The sequence below is a fragment of the Pseudophryne corroboree genome, chromosome 3 (genome assembly GCF_028390025.1).
Source record: "Pseudophryne corroboree isolate aPseCor3 chromosome 3, aPseCor3.hap2, whole genome shotgun sequence".
Classification (NCBI taxonomy): domain Eukaryota; kingdom Metazoa; phylum Chordata; class Amphibia; order Anura; family Myobatrachidae; genus Pseudophryne; species Pseudophryne corroboree.
This window is the reverse complement of record NC_086446.1, coordinates 270,317,134-270,337,631: the sequence shown is the minus strand read 5'-3', so window position 1 is coordinate 270,337,631 and position 20,498 is coordinate 270,317,134. Positions and strand designations below refer to the sequence as shown.

At 45.1% G+C, this 20,498-nt stretch overlaps 1 protein-coding gene across 3 annotated transcripts in view; it reads left to right on the top strand.

Annotated features, from left to right (window-relative positions):
• ASXL1 (ASXL transcriptional regulator 1) overlaps window positions 1-4,949 on the top strand; it is a 45,469-nt gene extending 40,520 nt beyond the window's left edge. For 2 of the 3 annotated variants that reach the window (XM_063959077.1, XM_063959074.1), the window contains 3 exons: window positions 68-173; window positions 1,205-1,703; window positions 2,301-4,949. In XM_063959077.1, coding sequence (XP_063815147.1) covers window positions 68-173; window positions 1,205-1,703; window positions 2,301-4,208 — 2,513 coding nt within the window. In that variant the 3' untranslated portion in view covers window positions 4,209-4,949. The remainder of the gene's footprint in view (window positions 1-67; window positions 174-1,204; window positions 1,704-2,300) is intronic. The other variant, XM_063959075.1, reaches the window with a different exon arrangement.
• The last annotated feature ends 15,549 nt before the right edge of the window (window positions 4,950-20,498 follow it).

Below are 20,498 nucleotides of genomic sequence, written 5' to 3'. Positions count from 1 at the left end.
ATGCCCTATATTCTGTTAAGTGACCATCTGTGATGAGACTCTTAACGGATTGTCCTGTTATCTGTAGGTGAATTTACTCCTGAGATGCAGCTGCGAATGAGGCAAGAGATGGGCAAGGAGAAGAAGGTGGAAGACTGGAAAGAAATATTCTTTGAAGATTTTTACGGACAGAAGTAAGCTGTTATTTTGGTTTGTTTTGGGGGCATATTCTCTGAACCTACTTTTGTGGTGGGAGGATGTGGATAGAGGGGAGTGAACTCCGTTCACTGCCCCAGTTCTCTTGCTTGGACTCCTTTTTTAGAGGGTGCATGGCTGCGATGGCTGAGTATGGCGGATGCCATTTCGCCAGGTTTTTCTCGCAGCTTCCCTCTTAGAGGAGGAGTGCACATGTGGACAGGCAGCCTGGAAAAGGTTAACACCGAATGATTGCTATGGTAAAGGGAAGTTCATGGTGTTAGTGCCGGGTATTCTTTCTTGTCTGCGCTGAACGACTGCAATGGAGATGGGAGATGCTCAGTTCTGAGTATCTACAAGAGCTAAGTATACCTTGTTATTGCTATAGATTGTGCTGGTTTCCCTGCTGTATGTTATTGCTCTGTATACAAGTAAATGTCTTTGTTATTGAGCAGTGTACTTCATGCCAGCCATCTGAAAAAGTCCAGTCGTTCAAAAAGTCATCTAGTGGTACCCAGTTGTTGAGTGGAGGAGCTTCTGTCCTAAAGTGATAGTTTGTGTTAAGTGGCAGCTCATGGCAGAGGGATTCAGGGAACTACTTTTTTTTTTTTTTAGGACTTCAATGGCGCTGCGTTTATGTGACCGGTGGTCACAATACAGATGCCGGGATACCGGCATCTGAAAATCCTGCAGGTCAGCATGCCGACCAACAGGGACTATTCCCACTTGTGGAAATAGACCCCTGTGGCAAGCGCATCTCTCCCCCCTCTTCCCTTCCCTTGCTGGTCATCCAACAGCTGGGATCCCGCCGTCTGTATTATGAGACTGCCGTTCACACATACCCAACACCTTCAATGAGCTTACTAACCCAGCTTCCCCCCACTACCTCATGCAGCTTCATTTACAATATCTTAAGTCCAGAAATGTTAAGCTATTAGGATCTCTTATAGACGTAAACTTGTACACATGACCGTTTTTCATGTAACGTTGTTCAAACATACTTTTTTTTTATTTCCCTCTATGTTTATAGACTTGGATTATCTGAAGAACCCGTTTCTTATCCAGAAGATAAATTTAATCAATCTGAGACACACTGTGTACAGCAACCAGTGCAGCGTACAAGCCCAGAACGTGGTCACAATGAAGAGATTGTTCCAGAGTTTGTGGGCAGGACTCGGAGGAGTCTCTACAGAAACAAAGAGCGAGTCCAGCAAACCCTCCCAACTGCTGAAGTCAAATCCACCTCTTCACCCAGCGCAGAGGCATTAGAAGCTGACAGTCCAATTATAGAGCAGAGATTGTTCTCCAGAGATACAGGAAGCCTCCCCTCCACCTCTGAAAGAGTACCAGAGCTTCATCCTGAAACTTCTGAGCAGAAGAGAAAGACCTCTGAACCAGAGACCTCCAACCCCTCCCTCGAAAAGAAGCCACGGATGGAACAGCGTCGGTCCTTTCGTAACACAATTCAGAGTGTTCACCCCGAAAAGCCACAGCCAACCAAAGAGGAACCAAAAGTCCCACCAATCCGGGTATGAGAAGTTTTCTCTTAACTTTAAAAATGGAGGCAGCTATTTTGTGGTCTGAAAGTATTCAGTCTATTAAAGGATATTTCCATCTAAATCTAAACTCTAGAGCTGCTGATAAAACAAAAACTGAATCCTGCTTTTCTTGTGTGTGCTGTACACAGGTGACACAGTTGGCTTTGTTCTCTCGTTTAGTTGCTGTTTCTTCTCCCTTTTACATTTCAATTTATGTGATGGAGGAGGCAGGGATACAAACACTCGACCTGATAGAAACAGGACTAGTGATAGATTACAGTAAAACCAACCAAAGTATGATTATTTTAAGTACAATCATTTTATACTGTCAATGTGTTTGCATTTTAGTTATCCATTAACTTTAGTAATAGCTTTAATCTCTAGTGAATTGATAGGCTAGGTTGCATTCTCATAAACAAAGTGGCTGCCACCACTGTGAGCAGGCTTTTGGTACATTGGACTTATGTAGTGAATTTATATGTGCCGAATGAATTCTCCTGGTGTCATACTATTTATTGAGCATTTTTGGTTCAGTAGAGGATTTCTCATCATCTGTCTTCTCTTTTCGCCTGTGTTCCCTCTCCCCAGATACAGCTTTCTCGGATCAAACCTCCCTGGGTGGTTAAAGGTTTGCCAGCTTACCAGATCTGCCCCCGGATCATCCCAAACACTGATCCCACTGGGTGCTGGACTCGTTCCTGCTCGTTTGTTGACGGTCAGACCCGTAGCCCTCACTTCCAGACCTCCATTGGTGGGGGTGGTGGCCCAGGCGGAGGTTACAACACAAGCAAAAGAAACAGACCCAGAGATTCCAAGAGAAGTAGAAGATCCACAAAGAGAAGACACAGAAAGAAACCAACAAATTGCTGCAGAACACAATTACTGCCGTCCGCTGCAGTGAAGGAGACAACTGAGAAACCGGAAGTACCACGGGTCAAAATCAGTTGGACAAGGAGCTCTCCTGAAGCCAAGGAACAACTTTGTGACTCTCCAACCAAAGAATGGTATGTCTCAGAGCCTGCTGTTCCTAAGAGGAGGTTTGATTCGTTATCATTGGACTACAACTGTACTACTGAAAAGACTGCAGATGTCTGTGAAAAAGGGGCGTTTATGGTGGACACAGAGGAGGAGAATAAAAGAGGTGATCTCTTAACTGCTGAGAGAATAGTGACTCCACCTGTCGCTGCATCATCAGGATACGGGACTGCTGGCCAGTATTGTGATACTGTGGCACCTGTTCTTGGTGATGTATCAAACACTTTTCAAAACCGAATTAAATCAGTCACATCAGGTTTGACCGAAAAGGAGTCCTCTGAAAAAAGAGGTGACTGTGTGCTCATGGAATCTCATGAGCCGGACCTTGCTGGACTCCAGGGATCCCCAACTTCACCTGTAGTTCATTTCCAGCCAGTGGAAAACCTGCAAGCTACACAAACCTCACTAATGGGACATCACTTAGCAGTTTGTACCAATGACACCTCAGCTCATAACACAGATTGGAACTATGCGAGTAATCCTTGCTCTAATGGGCAAATTCAGGAAAGCATCCCTTGTCAGGTGGTCAGCATATCAAATGATCTAGATTTACAGGAGCCAAATGAATCTGACTCATTGAATGGTGCTATACAAAACCAGGCAGAGTCAATGCGGGACGCTTCACTGACATTTAACTCTCCATCTTGTGGTAAATTGTGTGAAAATGTTCCTGTGCCGCAAAGAAGTGTTTCACGTCTTAATTGGGAGACCGATTCTGCAGTTAGTGATCATAACGGAAGCATGGGCTCTTTACACCCGAAAGTTTATCATTCTGTAGTGAACAATGTTCCTGAGGAAGAACTGTCTGAATTCACTACCTCACCTGCCAAAGATGCAGATTTTCTGGCAGGTAAGGTTAAAGATGAACAGGGAAGCTCTTGCCTGAAATCTAGTTTGTCATCTTCTGAAGCAACAACTCCTGACAAGAGATTGGGTGTTACAGGTAACCACAGTCCTACTGGTATAGAGCCTTGTACCTACTCAAGCCCTTCCCCATTTAAGGAGATGCCGTTGGGATGTCCAGGGAGCTGTGGAGAGCAAGAGCATTTTCTGCCTGATTCTACAGAGTTCATCGACAAAGTTCCTCTGTTTTTGGATATGCCTTTCCTTTGCTTTCCGAAGGAGGTTGGAGTCCATGTCCAGCTCCCTGTAGGGTTGTCTGCTATCTCTTCACATCATAAAATGAAGAATACTTTATTTGGGAAGTTGTCACAGGAAGCGGGGTCCTATTGTTACTCTGCAGGTGTGCGGCTCTCTGGGTTCCCCGGGGACTATACGGTGGCTGGCAGCGCGTCACTCTCTGTGGAGGTTTTCACAGAGCACGAAAGCGGTGAAAAAGTATCTGTACGGTGTTCTTGCAGCTTCAAAGCCATGACCATGTGTGAAGGATGCGGGGCTTTCTGTCATACTGACTGCATAGGACCTTCCAAGCTTTGTGTTTCGTGCCTTGTCATAAGATAATAAATGATGGCTCTGGGACATTATATAGTTTAGTGTCTGTATTTTCATAATATTTGAGCCTGGAAATGTTAATATGTATTATGCTTAATTTTGTTAGAGATTAAACTGCTGATGACTATTATTCAGCTTTTTATTGTGATTAAAGATCCTATTGAAGGGGTAGTAATACTAAAAGGTAGAAGAATTTGTTTTTATGAAAGATCTGGTTAATATTATAACTAGAGATGAACGGATTCGGTTTTACTCTGTTCTCAAAACGGCATTTTATTGGCTCATGGATGTCACGTGTTTTGAATAGCCAATAAGATGCCGTTTTGAGAACCGAGTAAATCCAAGTAAAACAGAATCCGCTCATCTCTAATTATAACGTACTATTTCTAAGTATAAGAGATTCTTCACGGAGAGTACTGTTACTTGCTGTGGTGTTTATGTAGTCATTGCTCTGTTTAGGCTCCTGTAGCACATTCCCCCTATATCATGCTGCACATAGTGGGCTGAGTAAGCACCAAGTTCCCATCTTGAGAAAATACATTCGTGCAGCATATCTGTTTCCATGTACTTACATGGCCTATCGGCAAGTTTCAAAAGCGCCCATCCTTAAGGGTGTGTGACATAACCCTAAAGGTATGTTCCCTGAAATGTTTTTGTTTTTTTGTGTGGGGGGTAGTGTATTTGGGTTTCTTTTTTTATATATTATCTTTTATTTTAGTATCCCATAAATAAATTCTTTTTTTTTGTTTACTTTATGGCTGCAAGACCATATTTAAATAGTCCTGCTTCTGTGCAGCACTAGGATTTGTTATACAGTAACAGCTCTTGGCTGCCAGATACTGTTGCAGAAGGAATAGAAGTTTTAGGGGAACATGTACTAAGCAGTGATAAAAGTGGAGAAGTGAGCCAGTGGAGAAGTTACCCATGGCAACCGATCAGATGCTGTTACGTCAATGCTGATTCCTTGCCATGGGTAACTTCTCCACTGGCTCACTTCTCCACTTTTATCACTGCTTAGTACTTCTCCCCTTCTGACAAACTGCAGTTCATGTCCTTCTAAGCATGACTATTAAGCATGAAGAAGTGATAAGCCAATAAGCTCCTGTCAATTTACATATTGGAGCTGATTGGCCGGTGCGTTATCACCTTGCAGTTATCACTGCTTTATCACTTCTCAATGCTTAATACATCTGCCCCCAATGAGAGAAAGTGGTATTCCCTTATTTCAAAATTTCCCCTGGGTGTGGCATCACAGTGACCAGTAGTAATGACAGCTGTTGATTGTGCTGGAGATAGATCAAGGGAGCTTCATTAGATTGGTTACTGTACACCACCTTTTTACATTGACCTTTAGCAGACTCTGTTCCCAGGCATTTTGTTCACATGACAGCTAGGGATGGCATCCACACTTCCCTGAGCATGGCTGCACATGGAGTAGGACCCCAGAGAAGAAACCATTCTTGGGCACTTGACAACAGGTACAGCGGTGTACGGTGGATGCAGCGCACACAGGATGAGGTGTGGCTACTGGGTCCAGGACTGCAGATTAGCTGTTAACTCTAAATACGTCACATGTTTCTTTTATCTTCAGATTTCTGTGAGAATGTAATAGTGTTTGCGTGGGTTACATGAGTAGGGGAGGTATCCATTTAGTAAATTACCGGATACCTATGTGGAAGGTTGGTAAAAGAGAAAAAAAAACTTTGACTGATGGCAAGATACATCAATTTCTTTAAAAAAAAGTGACTAGAGAGTGGTATATATTTGGGGGGGAGGGGAAGGGGGGGGAGAGAGATAATCAGAAGTATTTGAGAATGTTAACAGTACAAGCTACCAGTAGGAAGCCCATTCATCAAAATATAAAGCCTGCTCATATGTATGCGAGACTGCAACTGGTCAGAAAATATCTTGCTTAGTATGTAACTGAGGCTTTTAGACTCATGGTTTTTAAGTAGAGATTGGCTGAATAACTAAAATATGGTATTTAATCATATTGGTATATGAAAGTGCGCTTTTGTATACCAACTGTCGCTATACCGTTTTCTCACTTCCTTTCTACTCCCCTTGACAATGTCATGTTTCCTGCAGTTTGTAACCATTATTTTAATCTGTGGAACAGAGGAATACAAACTTCTGTCTGCTTGTCTCTTGCTAGAGATTGTTAATGGAACCCATATTTGCCCTTCAGGAAAGAAAATCATTATGCAGCTCTGGTTTAGTTCATAGACTTTCTTTTGAAGCATCTGTCACCTACATATAGTGAGGCAGCCATTTTGTTCATGAGTCCGTTTTTTAGAAACCAGCCCCTAATGAATAATAGGGTATGATGAAGTGCACAAGTGATATCGGCTAAAATGGCTAGCTATTGTACTGACTCAATGATGTCACTGGTTCCTAGTAAATTGATAGGTTGCAGTTTCATGTGTACAGGTTCAGCCTAAAAATGGCTGCCATCGCTGTGTAGCGAGGGCAGATACTACATAAAGACCCTGTCTGTGTCGAAACTGGTCAGAAAGAACACTATATTATGTGTACTTGCATTTACTAAACCACACCCTTTTGTGTTTTGTTTTGTTTTTGTTATATAAACCTAAGGGGCAGCAGGAAGAAATAATTTAAGGACAAAAAAAAAAAAACTAGGTTAAGACTTCTTAAAATAATATGGTGTACAATTGTGTCATTTTTCAGTCAGCCAGTTTTTAAGAAAAATTATCAGATTCCTCATCAAAATCCCTTTGTTCTATTAGTGGAAGAATGCTGAAATTCCTATGTACATCCTGCAAGTCATGTTGTATTTACCAATTTAATATGAACAAAAGTCCAATCATTCTATTATCTGCTACGGTATACAAAGTATTAAGGTAAATTGACGTTTGGTGAATGCCTTTTAAACATTACTGCCCCTTTAACCTCTCGCACACTCAGGGAGGATGTTGGGAAGCTGTGCGAGGGGCTTCCCTGCCTTGTATGTGCGACTGCTGCATGGCAGGGCAACGGTTAGTGTTCTGGGGGTGGGTTAGGGAGGGGAGGGGATTTGTCCATCTCTTGTTATGCATGGACAGTATTTCTGAAAAGAAGCAATGTATGAAAGTCAAACAGGTTGTATATAAAGAAAAATATTTGGCTTCTGCATTTGTGTTTTTATTCCTGTATTTATGTTGTAAACATTACTGGCCCACAATATAAATGTATATTCTGTATAGCTGGCACTGCTGCGTGTGTCTCATTTACTGGGCTGCTGGCTATGGTGGATATTTTGCACATCTACATACAGTAGATGAGTGGGGAATGTGTTGGCTGCATGCAGCTACAGCATTTGCACTTTAGGAGAATCCTGCTTATTGATTCACGAAGAATGTAAATGGGATCTAGTCTCATAAATGCTGGGTACATTTTAGGGAAAGGTCTGTATCTATAAAAGGTATATGCTCACTTGACACTATTTCATATTTCTCATACGTCCTAGAGGATGCTGGGGTCCACTTATTGTCCATGGGGTATAGACTGTTCTCCAGGAGCCATGGGCACTCTTAAGACTTTTCAATGGGTGTGAACTTGCTCCTCCCTCTATGCCCCTCCTCCAGACTTCAGTTTTAAAAATGTGCCCAGGAGATTGGATGCACTCTGAGGAGCTCTGAAAAAGACTTATGTTAGGTTTTTTATTTTCAGTAAGAACTGCTGGCAACAGACTCCCTGCTTCGTGGGACTGAGGGGGAAGAAGCAGAACCAACTTCCTGAAGAGTTTCATGGCTCTGCTTCTGGCTGACTGGACACCATTAGCTCCTGAAGGGAACTGAACGCTAGCTGTGCCTAGATGCTCACTCCCACAGCACATAGAGCCAGAAGTCTGAAGACAGGCGAGTATGCGAAGATAGATCTAGCAACTAAAGTGACGGCTGAGGTACGGCACGGCTGGCGGGAGCGCAGCGCGCCATTGCTGCCCACACACACAGAGCACTGCAGGGGGGGGGGGGGCAGCAAAATATTACCTTAAACTGGCGCAAAGGGGGCATAAGATGCCGCTGGCACAGCCCTACCCCCGCCAGTATAAATATTAACAGACCTTGCTGAGTGAATAATGCGCCATTTGCGGGGGCGGAGCTTCTTCCTCAGGCAGCCAGCACACTGCTCAGCGCCATTTCCTCTCTCCTCAGCTGCAGAGACAACGCTGGTCCTTATCTCCACTTCTGGCAACAAGTACAGGGTGCAAATAAGGGGGGCGCAAAGCGTTTGGTGGTGCATTACTAGTGTGAATTACTGTGTAAAAGCGTTGTTGTCTGTGGGCATTCTGTGTTCACAGACATTACATACTGGCGCTGGGGTTGTGAACTGGCTGCTCCTATACTGTGTCCCTCTGACAGATTTTGCTGTGGGTCTGCCCCCTTAAGTCCCAGTGTGTCTGTGAGTGTGTGCGGTACACGTGTAAGGCATGTCTGAGGCAGGGAGTTCCTCCCCGGAGGAAGGTATTTTAGGGGCACAGAGTTCTAATGTGGTGGCGCTGCCGGCACACCAAGAGCCTGCATGGGTGAAAGAAATATGTGACCGTATGAATCTTATTAACAGGATGTTAGATAAGTCTGAAGCTCAGGCTGAATGCTGGAGAAAATCTGTGGAAGATGTGATTTTTCAGGACTCTGTTCTTCTGCAGGCGGCCCCTCTGGGTCACATAAGAGACCATTTGTGAATACTGATAGTGACACACTCTGATTCTTGTGTCGACGATAGTGACTCTAGAGAAATAGATCATAAATTGGCAAAAAATATACAATATATGATTGTGGCTATAAGGATGTTGGAAGTTACAGACGCTTCGCCTGTACCTCAGGAGAAGGCTTATTTATGTAAGGAAAAGAAATCCAGTGTCACGTTCCCTCCTTCCCACGAGCTAAATGCTCTCTTTGCAGGGATGTGGGTGAATCCTGAGAAAAAATTTCATATGCATAAACAAAAGGGAGAAAGAAGAAGGCTCTTGTGTGGGCGCACTCATTAATGGTAGTTAAATAACTAGAATGAATAACACTAGGTTGATTAGTCAGCAGATAAAACAAAATTTATTTGGAAATATTAAGAATATAATTGCCCCTGGTTGAGGAGATGTGAATGATCCCAGATAAAAATGTTCTGGTCCTGCCTCAGGAAATGAGATGGAGAGGGGTAGAGACACTGCAAGTCATAAACCCTTTCTCACCCGGCCAGTACAGATGATCTGTATTAATGAGATCAATTAAGTCAATTGATTTTAGATTCTGTCATAATCCTAATGAAGGAATAACAGCTGTTATGGCAATAAGTAATAATAGAAACAAATCAAAGGATATACCAGGGTAAAGAAAGAAAAGGATAGGAACAAATGGTGATGCTGCTGTTGGAGTCACATACCACACATAATATGCAATGATTGATGTTCTACAACACTGAGTATTCCCTGTGAGTCTCCACCTCAGGTACTAACTCAGCCCACACTGTTTCGCTTCCAAGATCGGACGAGATCGGGCATTAGCAGTGTGGTTTGATAGTAGAAGGATTTGGTCAGACGTCCAATGAGAGTGCACCTATATAGGGGGGGATAATTAGCTGGGTCTTATAGATATAGTGTGGATCTGCTTTTTGTGTTAGGCAGGAGACATCAAGTCCCACACCGGTGGTATTGTGTCCCTGGATCACAAATGAGAGTCCACGAAAAAGGAAGATATATAGATTTATGAAAAAAACGAAGATATATAGATTTATGAAAAAAAAAAAAAAAAAAAAAACCCCTAAAAAGGATAATGGAGATCAATTAGGCTGTAGTTATTAGGAACGGGTGATAAAAATTACCAGTCCGTATAGATACAAATGGATAAAGAAACACGGATCAAAAATTTTTTTTATATATATGTGTACATTGGTACTGGTGTAAGGAACAGAAAATATGTCAAAGATAATTGTAGATACAAATAAATAGTACTGGTATATGTAATGAAATAATCACTAGTGACATGGGTGTCATTAGAAACACTTTGTGTGAATTGGAGCTGTTATAATCATTAGGATATAGGGAAATAGACATGAAATTCTCATATAACCCATGCAGCAATATGACAACAGGATCTGCAGGAGGAAAGTCAAAGAAGAATGCAGTATTTCTTTCCTATAAAATGCAGTTTTTAATCCTGATGCAGTAAACTAAGATGCATAAGCCTGGAAAAAGGCATAAATGAAGCTGCACGGATATAGATACAATTTCTATGACAGCTGGGCAAAAATTAGCCCAAAATGGCAGGATGGAATGATCTGACCTGAGGCTAGGAGTGAATCACTTGCAGTTGGACAAAACAGGACCCATTGGAATGGGTCCTGTTTTGTCCAACTGCAAGTGATTCACTCCTAGCCTCAGGTCAGATCATTCCATCCTGCCATTTTTGGCTAATTTTTGCCCAGCTGTCATAGAAATTGTATCTATATCCGTGCAGCTTCATTTATGCCTTTTTCCAGGCTTATGCATCTTAGTTTACTGCATCAGGATTAAAAACTGCATTTTATAGGAAAGAAATACTGCATTCTTCTTTGACTTTCCTCCTGCAGATCCTGTTGTCATATTGCTGCATGGGTTATATGAGAATTTCATGTCTATTTCCCTATATCCTAATGATTATAACAGCTCCAATTCACACAAAGTGTTTCTAATGACACCCATGTCACTAGTGATTATTTCATTACATATACCAGTACTATTTATTTGTATCTACAATTATCTTTGACATATTTTCTGTTCCTTACACCAGTACCAATGTACACATATATATAAAAAAAATTTTTGATCCGTGTTTCTTTATCCATTTGTATCTATACGGACGGGTAATTTTTATCACCCGTTCCTAATAACTACAGCCTAATTGATCTCCATTATCCTTTTTAGGGGTTTTTTTTTTTTTTTTTTTTTTCATAAATCTATATATCTTCGTTTTTTTCATAAATCTATATATCTTCCTTTTTCGTGGACTCTCATTTGTGATCCAGGGACACAATACCACCGGTGTGGGACTTGATGTCTCCTGCCTAACACAAAAAGCAGATCCACACTATATCTATAAGACCCAGCTAATTATCCCCCCCTATATAGGTGCACTCTCATTGGACGTCTGACCAAATCCTTCTACTATCAAACCACACTGCTAATGCCCGATCTCGTCCGATCTTGGAAGCGAAACAGTGTGGGCTGAGTTAGTACCTGAGGTGGAGACTCACAGGGAATACTCAGTGTTGTAGAACATCAATCATTGCATATGATGTGTGGTATGTGACTCCAACAGCAGCATCACCATTTGTTCCTATCCTTTTCTTTCTTTACCCTGGTATATCCTTTGATTTGTTTCTATTATTACTTATTGCCATAACAGCTGTTATTCCTTCATTAGGATTATGACAGAATCTAAAATCAATTGACTTAATTGATCTCATTAATACAGATCATCTGTACTGGCCGGGTGAGAAAGGGTTTATGACTTGCAGTGTCTCTACCCCTCTCCATCTCATTTCCTGAGGCAGGACCAGAACATTTTTATCTGGGATCATTCACATCTCCTCAACCAGGGGCAATTATATTCTTAATATTTCCAAATAAATTTTGTTTTATCTGCTGACTAATCAACCTAGTGTTATTCATTCTAGTTATTTAACTACCATTAATGAGTGCGCCCACACAAGAGCCTTCTTCTTTCTCCCTTTTGTTTATGCATATGTCACTGGCTCTGGGCGCACCCCCAAACTGGACATTATATTAAAGATTTTACTTGAAAATTGTCCAAATTTGGTTTTTCTGTAATCAAAAACTATTTTCAGACCGGTGCCGGGTCGCCCCCTTTGTGTAACAAAAAATTTCATATACCTAAGCGGATTCTGGTAGCTTACCCTTTCCCAGCAGAGGACAGAAAAAAATGTGAATCACCCCGTGTTAGACAGTGCACTATCCAGGTTGACAAAGAAGGTTATTCTCCCTGCACCTGACACTGCTTCACTAAAAGAGCCGGCTGACCGTAAGATGGAAACTATATTGAAATTTATTTATGTTGCCAATGGTACACTGCTCAGACCCACTATTGCCTGCGCGTGGGTCAGTCGCGCTACTGAAAAAGGGTCAGACAGCGTGTCATCAGAAATTGACACGGTTGATAAAGATGAGATACTCCTTAAGTTAGGGTATATCAAAGACGCTGCCGCCTACATGCTAGAAGCGATGAAAGATATTGGACTCTTGAGTTCACAAGCCGCTACCATGTCGGTATCAGCTACGCGGGCATTGTGGATTCGCCAGTGGAATGCGGATTCCAAAAGAAACATGGAGGCTCTCCGATATAAAGGTGAGACCTTATTTGGCGATGGTCTGGATGCGTTGGTCTCGGTGGCTACCGCAGGTAAGTAAACGGTTTTGCCCTCTGCACCGGCCAAAAAGACCTATCACACACACATGCAGTCCTTTCGGCACAATAAATACAAAAGAGCGAGAGGTTCCCCTTTCCTTGCAGGAAGGGGAAAGAAGCCCACAGCGGCTCCAGGTTCCCAGAAGCAGAAGTCTACCCCTACTTCTGCAAAATCTTCAGCATGACGCTGGAACTCCCTTGCGGGAGGCTGCTCGGGTGGGGGCACGTCTCAAACTGTTCAGCCAAGGTTGGATTCTTTCTGGCCTGAATCCCTGGGTATTGCAAGTAGTATCCCAGGGATACAAGCTGGAGTTTCAAGACTTTCCGCCATGCCGATTTTTCAAATCAACCTTGCCAGCTTCTCTTCCAGAAAGAAGCAGTAACGGCGGCATTCCAAAAATTATCAGGACCAGGTCGTAGTCCTGGTGCCTTTGCCGCAACAAGGGGAGGGTTTTATTCAAGCCTCCTTGTAGTTCCGAAGCCGAACGGCTCGGTCAGACCGATCCTGAGCCTAAAAAATTTGAATCTCTACTTGAAACGGTTCAAGATGGAATCACTCCGGGCAGTGATTTCTAGTCTGGAGGAGGGGGATTACATGGTGTCGGTAGACATCAAGGATGCTTACCTGCATGTTCCCATTTATCCTCCTCACCAGGCCTATCTGAGATTTGCGGTTCAGGATTGCCATTACCAGTTCCAGACGTTACCTTTTGGTCTCTCCACGGCGCTGAGGGTATTCACCAAGGTGATGGCGGAGATGATGGTCATCCTTCGCCAAAAAGGAGTCAATATAATTCATTATCTGGACGATCTCCTGATAAAGGCGAGATCCAGGGAGCAGTTGTTACAAAACATCACACTCTCCCTGTCGATACTCCAACAACACGGTTGGTTCATAAATTATCCAAAGTCACAATTGGAACCGACAACAAGATTGTCTTTTCTCGGGATGATTCTGGACACGGAAGTTCAGAGCATTTTTTACGGTGGAAAAGGCTCTGGAAATCCAGAAAATGGTAAAAAAATTATTGAAACATCCAGTGTGTCGATCCATCAGTGCAGTCGGTTGTTGGGGAGGATGGTGGCAGCCTACGAGGCCATACAATTTGGCAGGTTCCATGCCAGAGTATTCCAGTGGGACCTGTTGGACAAGTGATCGGGATCCCACCTTCACATGCACCGAAAAATAGTCCTGTCGTCAAAAGCCAGGATTTCACTCCTGTGGTGGCTACACAGTCCGCACCGACTGGAGGGACGCAGATTCGGGATTCAGGACTGGGTCCTGGTAACCACGGATCCAAGTCTCCGAGGCTGGGGAGCTGTCACTCACGGGGAAAGCTTCCAAGGAAAATGGTCAAGTCAGGAAGCCTGCCTTCACATAAACGTGCTGGAATTGAGAGCTATTTACAACTGCCTCCAACAAGCGGTACATTTTCTTCAAGATCATCCCGTGCAGATCCAGTCGGACAACGTAACAGCAGTCGCGTACATAAACAGGCAGGGCGGAACGAAAAGCAGAGCAGCAATGGCAGAGGTGACAAAGATCCTCCTCTGGGCAGAAAGGCATGCAAAAGCTGTCGGCAATTTTAATTCCGGGAGTGGACAACTGGGAAGCGGACTTCCTCAGCAGACACGATCTCCATCCAGGAGAGTGGGGCATCCACCAAGAAGTCTTCGTAGAGGTGACAAGTTTTTGGGGAGTTCCTCAAGTAGACATGATGGCATCTCGTCTCAACAAGAAGCTTCAGAAATATTGTTCCAGGTCGAGAGACCCTCAAGCAATAGCAGTGGATGCGCTAGTGACCCAGTGGGTATTCCAGTCAGTGTAAGTCTTCCCTCCACTTCCGCTGATCCCAAAAGTTCTTAGGATCCTAAGAAGAACAAGGGTTCGAGCAATCTTCATTGCCCCAGACTGGCCAAGGAGAGCTTGGTACCCAGATCTTCAGGAGTTGCTCATAAAAGATCCTCGGCCTCTTCCTCTTCGCGAGGACCTGCTGCAGCAGGGGCCGTGCGTGTATCAGGAATTACCGCGGCTACGTTTGACGGCATTGGTATTCCGAAAGAAGTCATTCCCACACTTATTCAGGCCAGGAAAGGAGTAACGTCGAAACATTACCACCGTATTTGAAGAAAGTATGTGTCTTGGTGTGAATCCAAGAAGGCTCCTACGGAAGAGTTTCACTTGGGACGTTTTCTCCATTTTCTGCAGGCTGGTGTGGAGGCGGGCCTCCGATTGGGGTCAATCAAGGTCCAGATTTCGGCCTTGTCTGTATTCTTCCAAAAACAATTGGCGCCTCTCTTCCAGAGGTTCAGATGTTCGTGAAAGGCGTTCTGCACATCCAGCCTCCTTTTTGTGCCTCCAGGTGCACCATGGGACCTTAATGTGGTGTTGCAGTTCCTTCAGTCGGATTGGTTTGAGCCTCTACGAGAGATTGAAGTTTCTCACTTGGAAAGTGGTGATGCTTTTGGCATTGGTATTCGCACGGCGGGTGTCTGAATTGGGGGCCTTGTCTCACAAGAGCCCTTACCTGATTTTCCATGAAGATAGGGCAGAGTTGCGAACTCGCCAACATTTTCTTCCAAAGGTGGTTTCTTCTTTCCACATAAACCAACCTATTGTGGTGCCAGTGGTTACTGACACGTTCACCGAGTCAAAGTCTCTAGATGTGGTTAGAGCTTTGAAGATTTATGTCGCTAGAACAGCTTGAATTCGGAAAACAGAGTCTTTGTTTTGTCCTGTATGCTCCCAACAAGATTGGGTGTCCTGCTTCTAAGCAGACTATTGCACGTTGAATCAGAAGTACGATTCCGCAAGCTCATACTATGGCTGGATTGTCGTTGCCGAAGTCGGTGAAGGCCCATTCCACTAGGAAGGTGGGCTCATCCTGGGCAGCTGCCCGGGGGGTCTCTGCATTACAACTTTGCCGAGCAGCTACTTGGTCGGGGTCAAACACGTTTGCAAAATTCTACAAGTTTGATACCTTGGCCGATGAGGACCTCAAGTTTGGTCAAGCGGTGCTGCAGGGTCATCCGCACTCTCCCGCCCGTACTGGAGCTTTGGTATAAACCCCATGGTCAATAAGTGGACCCCAGCATCCTCTAGGACGTATGAGAAAACAGGATTTTAATACCTACCGGTAAATCCTTTTCTCCTAGTCCGTAGAGGATGCTGGGCGCCTGTCCCAGTGCGTACTTTACCTGCAGGTTAGTTATACACAAGTTGTGTTAGGTTAGTTTCAGCTTGTTGCTGCAATTGATTCATGCCTGTTGGCGTGTGTTATGTTGATTGCCATGTGTGCGGCATGGTTGAGGTGTGAGCTGGTATTTATCTCACCACTAGTATTAAAGTAAATCCTTTCCTCGAAATGTCCGTCTCCCTGGGCACAGTTCCTATAACTGAAGTCTGGAGGAGGGGCATGGAGGGAGGAGCCAGTTCACACCCATTGAAAAGTCTTAAGAGTGCCCATGGCTCCTGCGGAACCGTCTATACCCCATGGTCAATAAGTGGACCCCAGCATCCTCTACGGACTAAGAGAAAAGGATTTACCGGTAGGTATTAAAATCCTGTTATTTTATTAGAAGTAGTGGCCATGTCAGGATTCCTTCCATCTGTAGCTTTGTGTACAGCTCACTTTTATATTTCAGTTGGCGTCTGGAGTATATAAACGTATATGTGGCAATGCCAGAATAGTTGCTGACATCAATTTTTATTACTGTTGTCTTAGAATATACTTGGCAGCTTCTATATTGCCACAAAGGAGTACTTGTACTGAAATCTAAATAATATATATATATATATATATTTATTGCTTTAAGTCCCCTGACTCACACAATACATCCCACTATTGCAGGGCTGGTCAAACCGGTACTCGAGATCTACCAACAGTTCATGTTTTCCAGGCCTCCTGGAGATATGTTGAATTGTCAGTTATTAATATGTGCTGCATTCATTCCTTAGTAATGACTACACCTGTGCACCAGCTAGGTGGTCTGGAAAATGTGAACTGTTGGTAGATCTCGAGGACTGGTTTGGCCAGCTCTGCTCTATTGAGTAATTATGTTCCCCTGTACATTATACGTTTGTCACATTAGTCAGTCTGAAAGTGTTAATGAAGGTTTGAGAGTCTTATATTTCTCTAACGTCCTAGAGGATGCTGGGGACTCCGTAAGGACCATGGGGAATAGACGGGCTCCGCAGGAGATAGGGCACTTTAAGAAAGACTTTGGATTCTGGGTGTGCACTGGCCCCTCCCTCTATGCCCCTCCTCCAGAACTCAGTTTTAGACTGTGCCCAGAGGAGAATGGGTGCACTGCAGGGAGCTCTCCTGAGTTTCCTGCTTAAAAAGCATTTTTGTTTGGATTTTTTTCTTTTTCAGGGAACACTGCTGGCAACAGGCTCCCTGCATGGAGGGACGGAGGAGAGAGGAGCAGACCTACTTAAATGATAGGCTCTGCTTCCTCGGCTACTGGACACCATTAGCTCCAGAGGGAGTGAACACAGGTTCGTCCTGGGCGTTCACCCCCAGAGCCGCGCCGTCGTTCTCCTCACAGAGCCAGAAGAAACGAAGCCAGAAGACGTCTAAGGCGGCAGAAGCCTTCGGTGCTTCACAGAGGTAACGCACAGAACCGCAGCTGTGCGTCATTGCTCCCATACACCTCACACACTCCGGTCACTGTACGGGTGCAAGGGGGGCGCCCTGGGCAGCAATAAAACACCTCTCGTATGGCAAAAGTCTATATACATGTACAGGTGGGCCCTGTACATGTACATAAAAGAGCCCCCGCCATTTTTTAGTAAGTTTGAGCGGGACAGAAGCCTGCCGCCGAGGGGGTGGGGCTTCTCCGTCAGCACTCACCAGCGCCATTTTCTCTCCACAGCACCGCTGAGAGGAAGCTCCCCGGACTCTCCCCTGCTTGGCACACGGTGTAAAGGGGTTTTAAAGTAGAGGGGGGGGCACATTATTGGCGTTTACACATTAAGCAGCGCTGCTGGGTAAGCATTTTGTGTTTTTCTCCTGGGTCATATAGCGCTGGGGTGTGTGCTGGCATACTCTCTCTCTGTCTCTCCAAGGGGCCTCAGGGGGAACCTGTCTTCAGAAAAGAGATTCCCTGTGTGTGTGTGAAGTGTCGGTACGTGTGTGTCGACATGTTTGACGAGGAAGGCTCACCTAAGGAGGAGGGGGAGTGCATGATTGTCAGGTCGGCAACGCCGACACCGGACTGGGTGGATATGTGGAATGTCTTGAATGTAAATATACTGCATAAACGGTTAGACAAGGCTGAAGCTAGGGATCAGTCAGGTGGTCAGACCATGCCTGTCCCTGTGGCACCAGGACAGTCGGGGTCTCAAAAACGCACCATATCCCAGATCACTGACACAGATACTGACTCTAGTGTCGACTATGAGGATGCAAAATTGCAACCAAAGGTGGCAAAAGGCATTCGTTACATGATTATGGCCATTAAAGAGGTTTTGCATATCACTGAGGAACCCCCTGTCCCTGACACGAGGGTACACATGTATAAAAGGAAAAAGCCTGAGGTCACTTCTCCGTCCTCATTTGAGCCAAGCGACTTGTGCAAAAAGGCTTGGGAATCTCCAGATAGGAGACTACAAGTTCCCAAAAGGATTCTTATGGCGTATCCCTTTCCACAAAAGGACAGGATACGATGGGAATATTCGCCTAAGGTAGACAAGGCGCTGACACGCTTATCCAAGAAGGTGGCACTGCCTTCTCAGGATACAGCTACCCTCGCGGATCCTGCTGATCGTAAGCAGGAGGTTACCATGAAGCACATTTACACACATTCCGGTACTATCGTTAGACTGGCTATGGCATCGGCCTGGGTTTGTAGTGCTGTCGCAGCATGGACAGATTCCTTATCTACGGAACTTGACACCCTAGATAAGGATACCATTCTAATGACCCTAGAGCATATCAAAGATGCTGCTTTATATATGAGGGATACTCAAAGAGACATTTGTTTACTAAGCTCCAGAATAAATGCTATGTCTATTTCTGCTAGGCGACTCTTGTGGACCCGACAGTGGACTGGAGATGCCGACTCAAAGCGGCATATGGAGTCGTTGCCTTACAAGGGGGAGGAGTTGTTTGGAGAAGGCCTCTCGGACCTTGTCTCTACTGCTACGGCCGGTAAATCGAAGTTCTTACCTTATGTCCCCCTGCAGCATACTAAAAAGGCACCTCATTATCAAATGCAGTCCTATCGTTCCAATAAAAGCAAGAAGGTACGGGGATCGTCCTTCCTTGCCAGAGGAAAAGGCAAGGGAAAAAAGCTGCATGCAGCTAGTTCCCAGGAGCAGAAGTCCTCCCCTACATCTGCAAAGTCCACCGCATGACGCTGGGGCTTCCTGGGGGGAGTCGGCTCAAGTGGGGGCACGTCTTCGATTTTTCAGCCAGGTCTTGGTTCACTCACAGGTGGATCCCTGGGCTATAGAGATGGTTTCTCAGGGATACAGGCTGGAATTCGAAGACATGCCTCCTCGCCGGTTTTTCAAATCGGCTCTGCCAGCTTCCCCGTCAGAGAGGGAGTTGGTGTTGACTGCAATTCAAAAATTGTATCTTCAACAGGTGACAGTCAAAGTTCCTCTTCTCCAGCAAGGAAAGGGGTATTACTCAACCCTGTTTGTGGTCCCGAAACCGGACGGTTCGGGCAGGCCCATTTTGAATCTAAAATCCCTGAACTTGTACTTGAAAGTTCAAGTTTAAGATGGAATCGCTCAGAGCGGTCATCGCCAGCCTGGAGGGGGGGGATTGGATGGTGTCCCTGGACATAAAGGATGCATACCTTCATGTTCCGGTTTTCCCTCCTCACCAGGCGTTCCTGAGATTTGCAGTACAGGACTGTCCTTACCAATTTCAGACGTTGCCGTTTGGGCTTTCCACAGCCCCGAGAATTTTCACCAAGGTAATGGCAGAAATGATGGTGCTCCTCGGGAGAAGTTGCTGGTCAGTGTGTCGCTGTCAATGAAAATGTTGCAAAGGCACGGCTGGATTCTCAATATACCGAAGTCCCAGCTAGTCCTTGACCAGGGCTATGAGCTCCTGAGCCTTTTCCATCGGAAGAAAAACCTTTTTCTGGTCTGTGTCTAGAATCGGGCCCAGAAAGGTCAGACGCGTTGTCTGACCTTTCTGGGCCTGATTCTAGACACAGACCAGAAAAAGGTTTCTCTAACGTCCTAGTGGATGCTGGGGACTCCGTAAGGACCATGGGGAATAGACGGGCTCTGCAGGAGACAGGGCACTTTAAGAAAGAATTTGGATACTGGTGTGCTCTGGCTCCTCCCTCTATGTCCCTCCTCCAGACCTCAGTTTGAATCTGTGCCCGGACGAGCTGGGTGCTACTTAGTGAGCTCTCCTGAGCTTGCTATAAGAAAGCATTTTGTTAGGTTTTTTATTTTCAGGGAGCTCTGCTGGCAACAGACTCCCTGCATCGTGGGACTGAGGGGAGAGAAGCAGCCCTACTCTCTGAAGATAGGTCCTGCTTCTTAGGCTACTGGACACCATTAGCTCCAGGGGGATCGTACACAGGATCTCACCCTTTGTCGTCCGATCCCGGAGCCGCGCCGCCGCCCCCCTCGCAGAGCCGGAAGACAGAAGCCGGGTGAAAGAAGCAAGAAGACTTCGAAATCGGCGGCAGAAGACTCCAGTCTTCATATAAGATAGCGCACAGCACTGCAGCTGTGCGCCATTGCTCCCACACTACACCCACATACTCCGGGCACTGGAGGGCGCAGGGGGGAACGCCCTGGGCAGCAATTAGAGACCTCTTTGGCAAAAGTTTGCATAATATACAGTTGGGCACTGTATATATGTATAAGCCCCCGCCAAAATTGTACATGAAAGCGGGACAAAAGCCCGCCGTCGAGGGGGCGGGG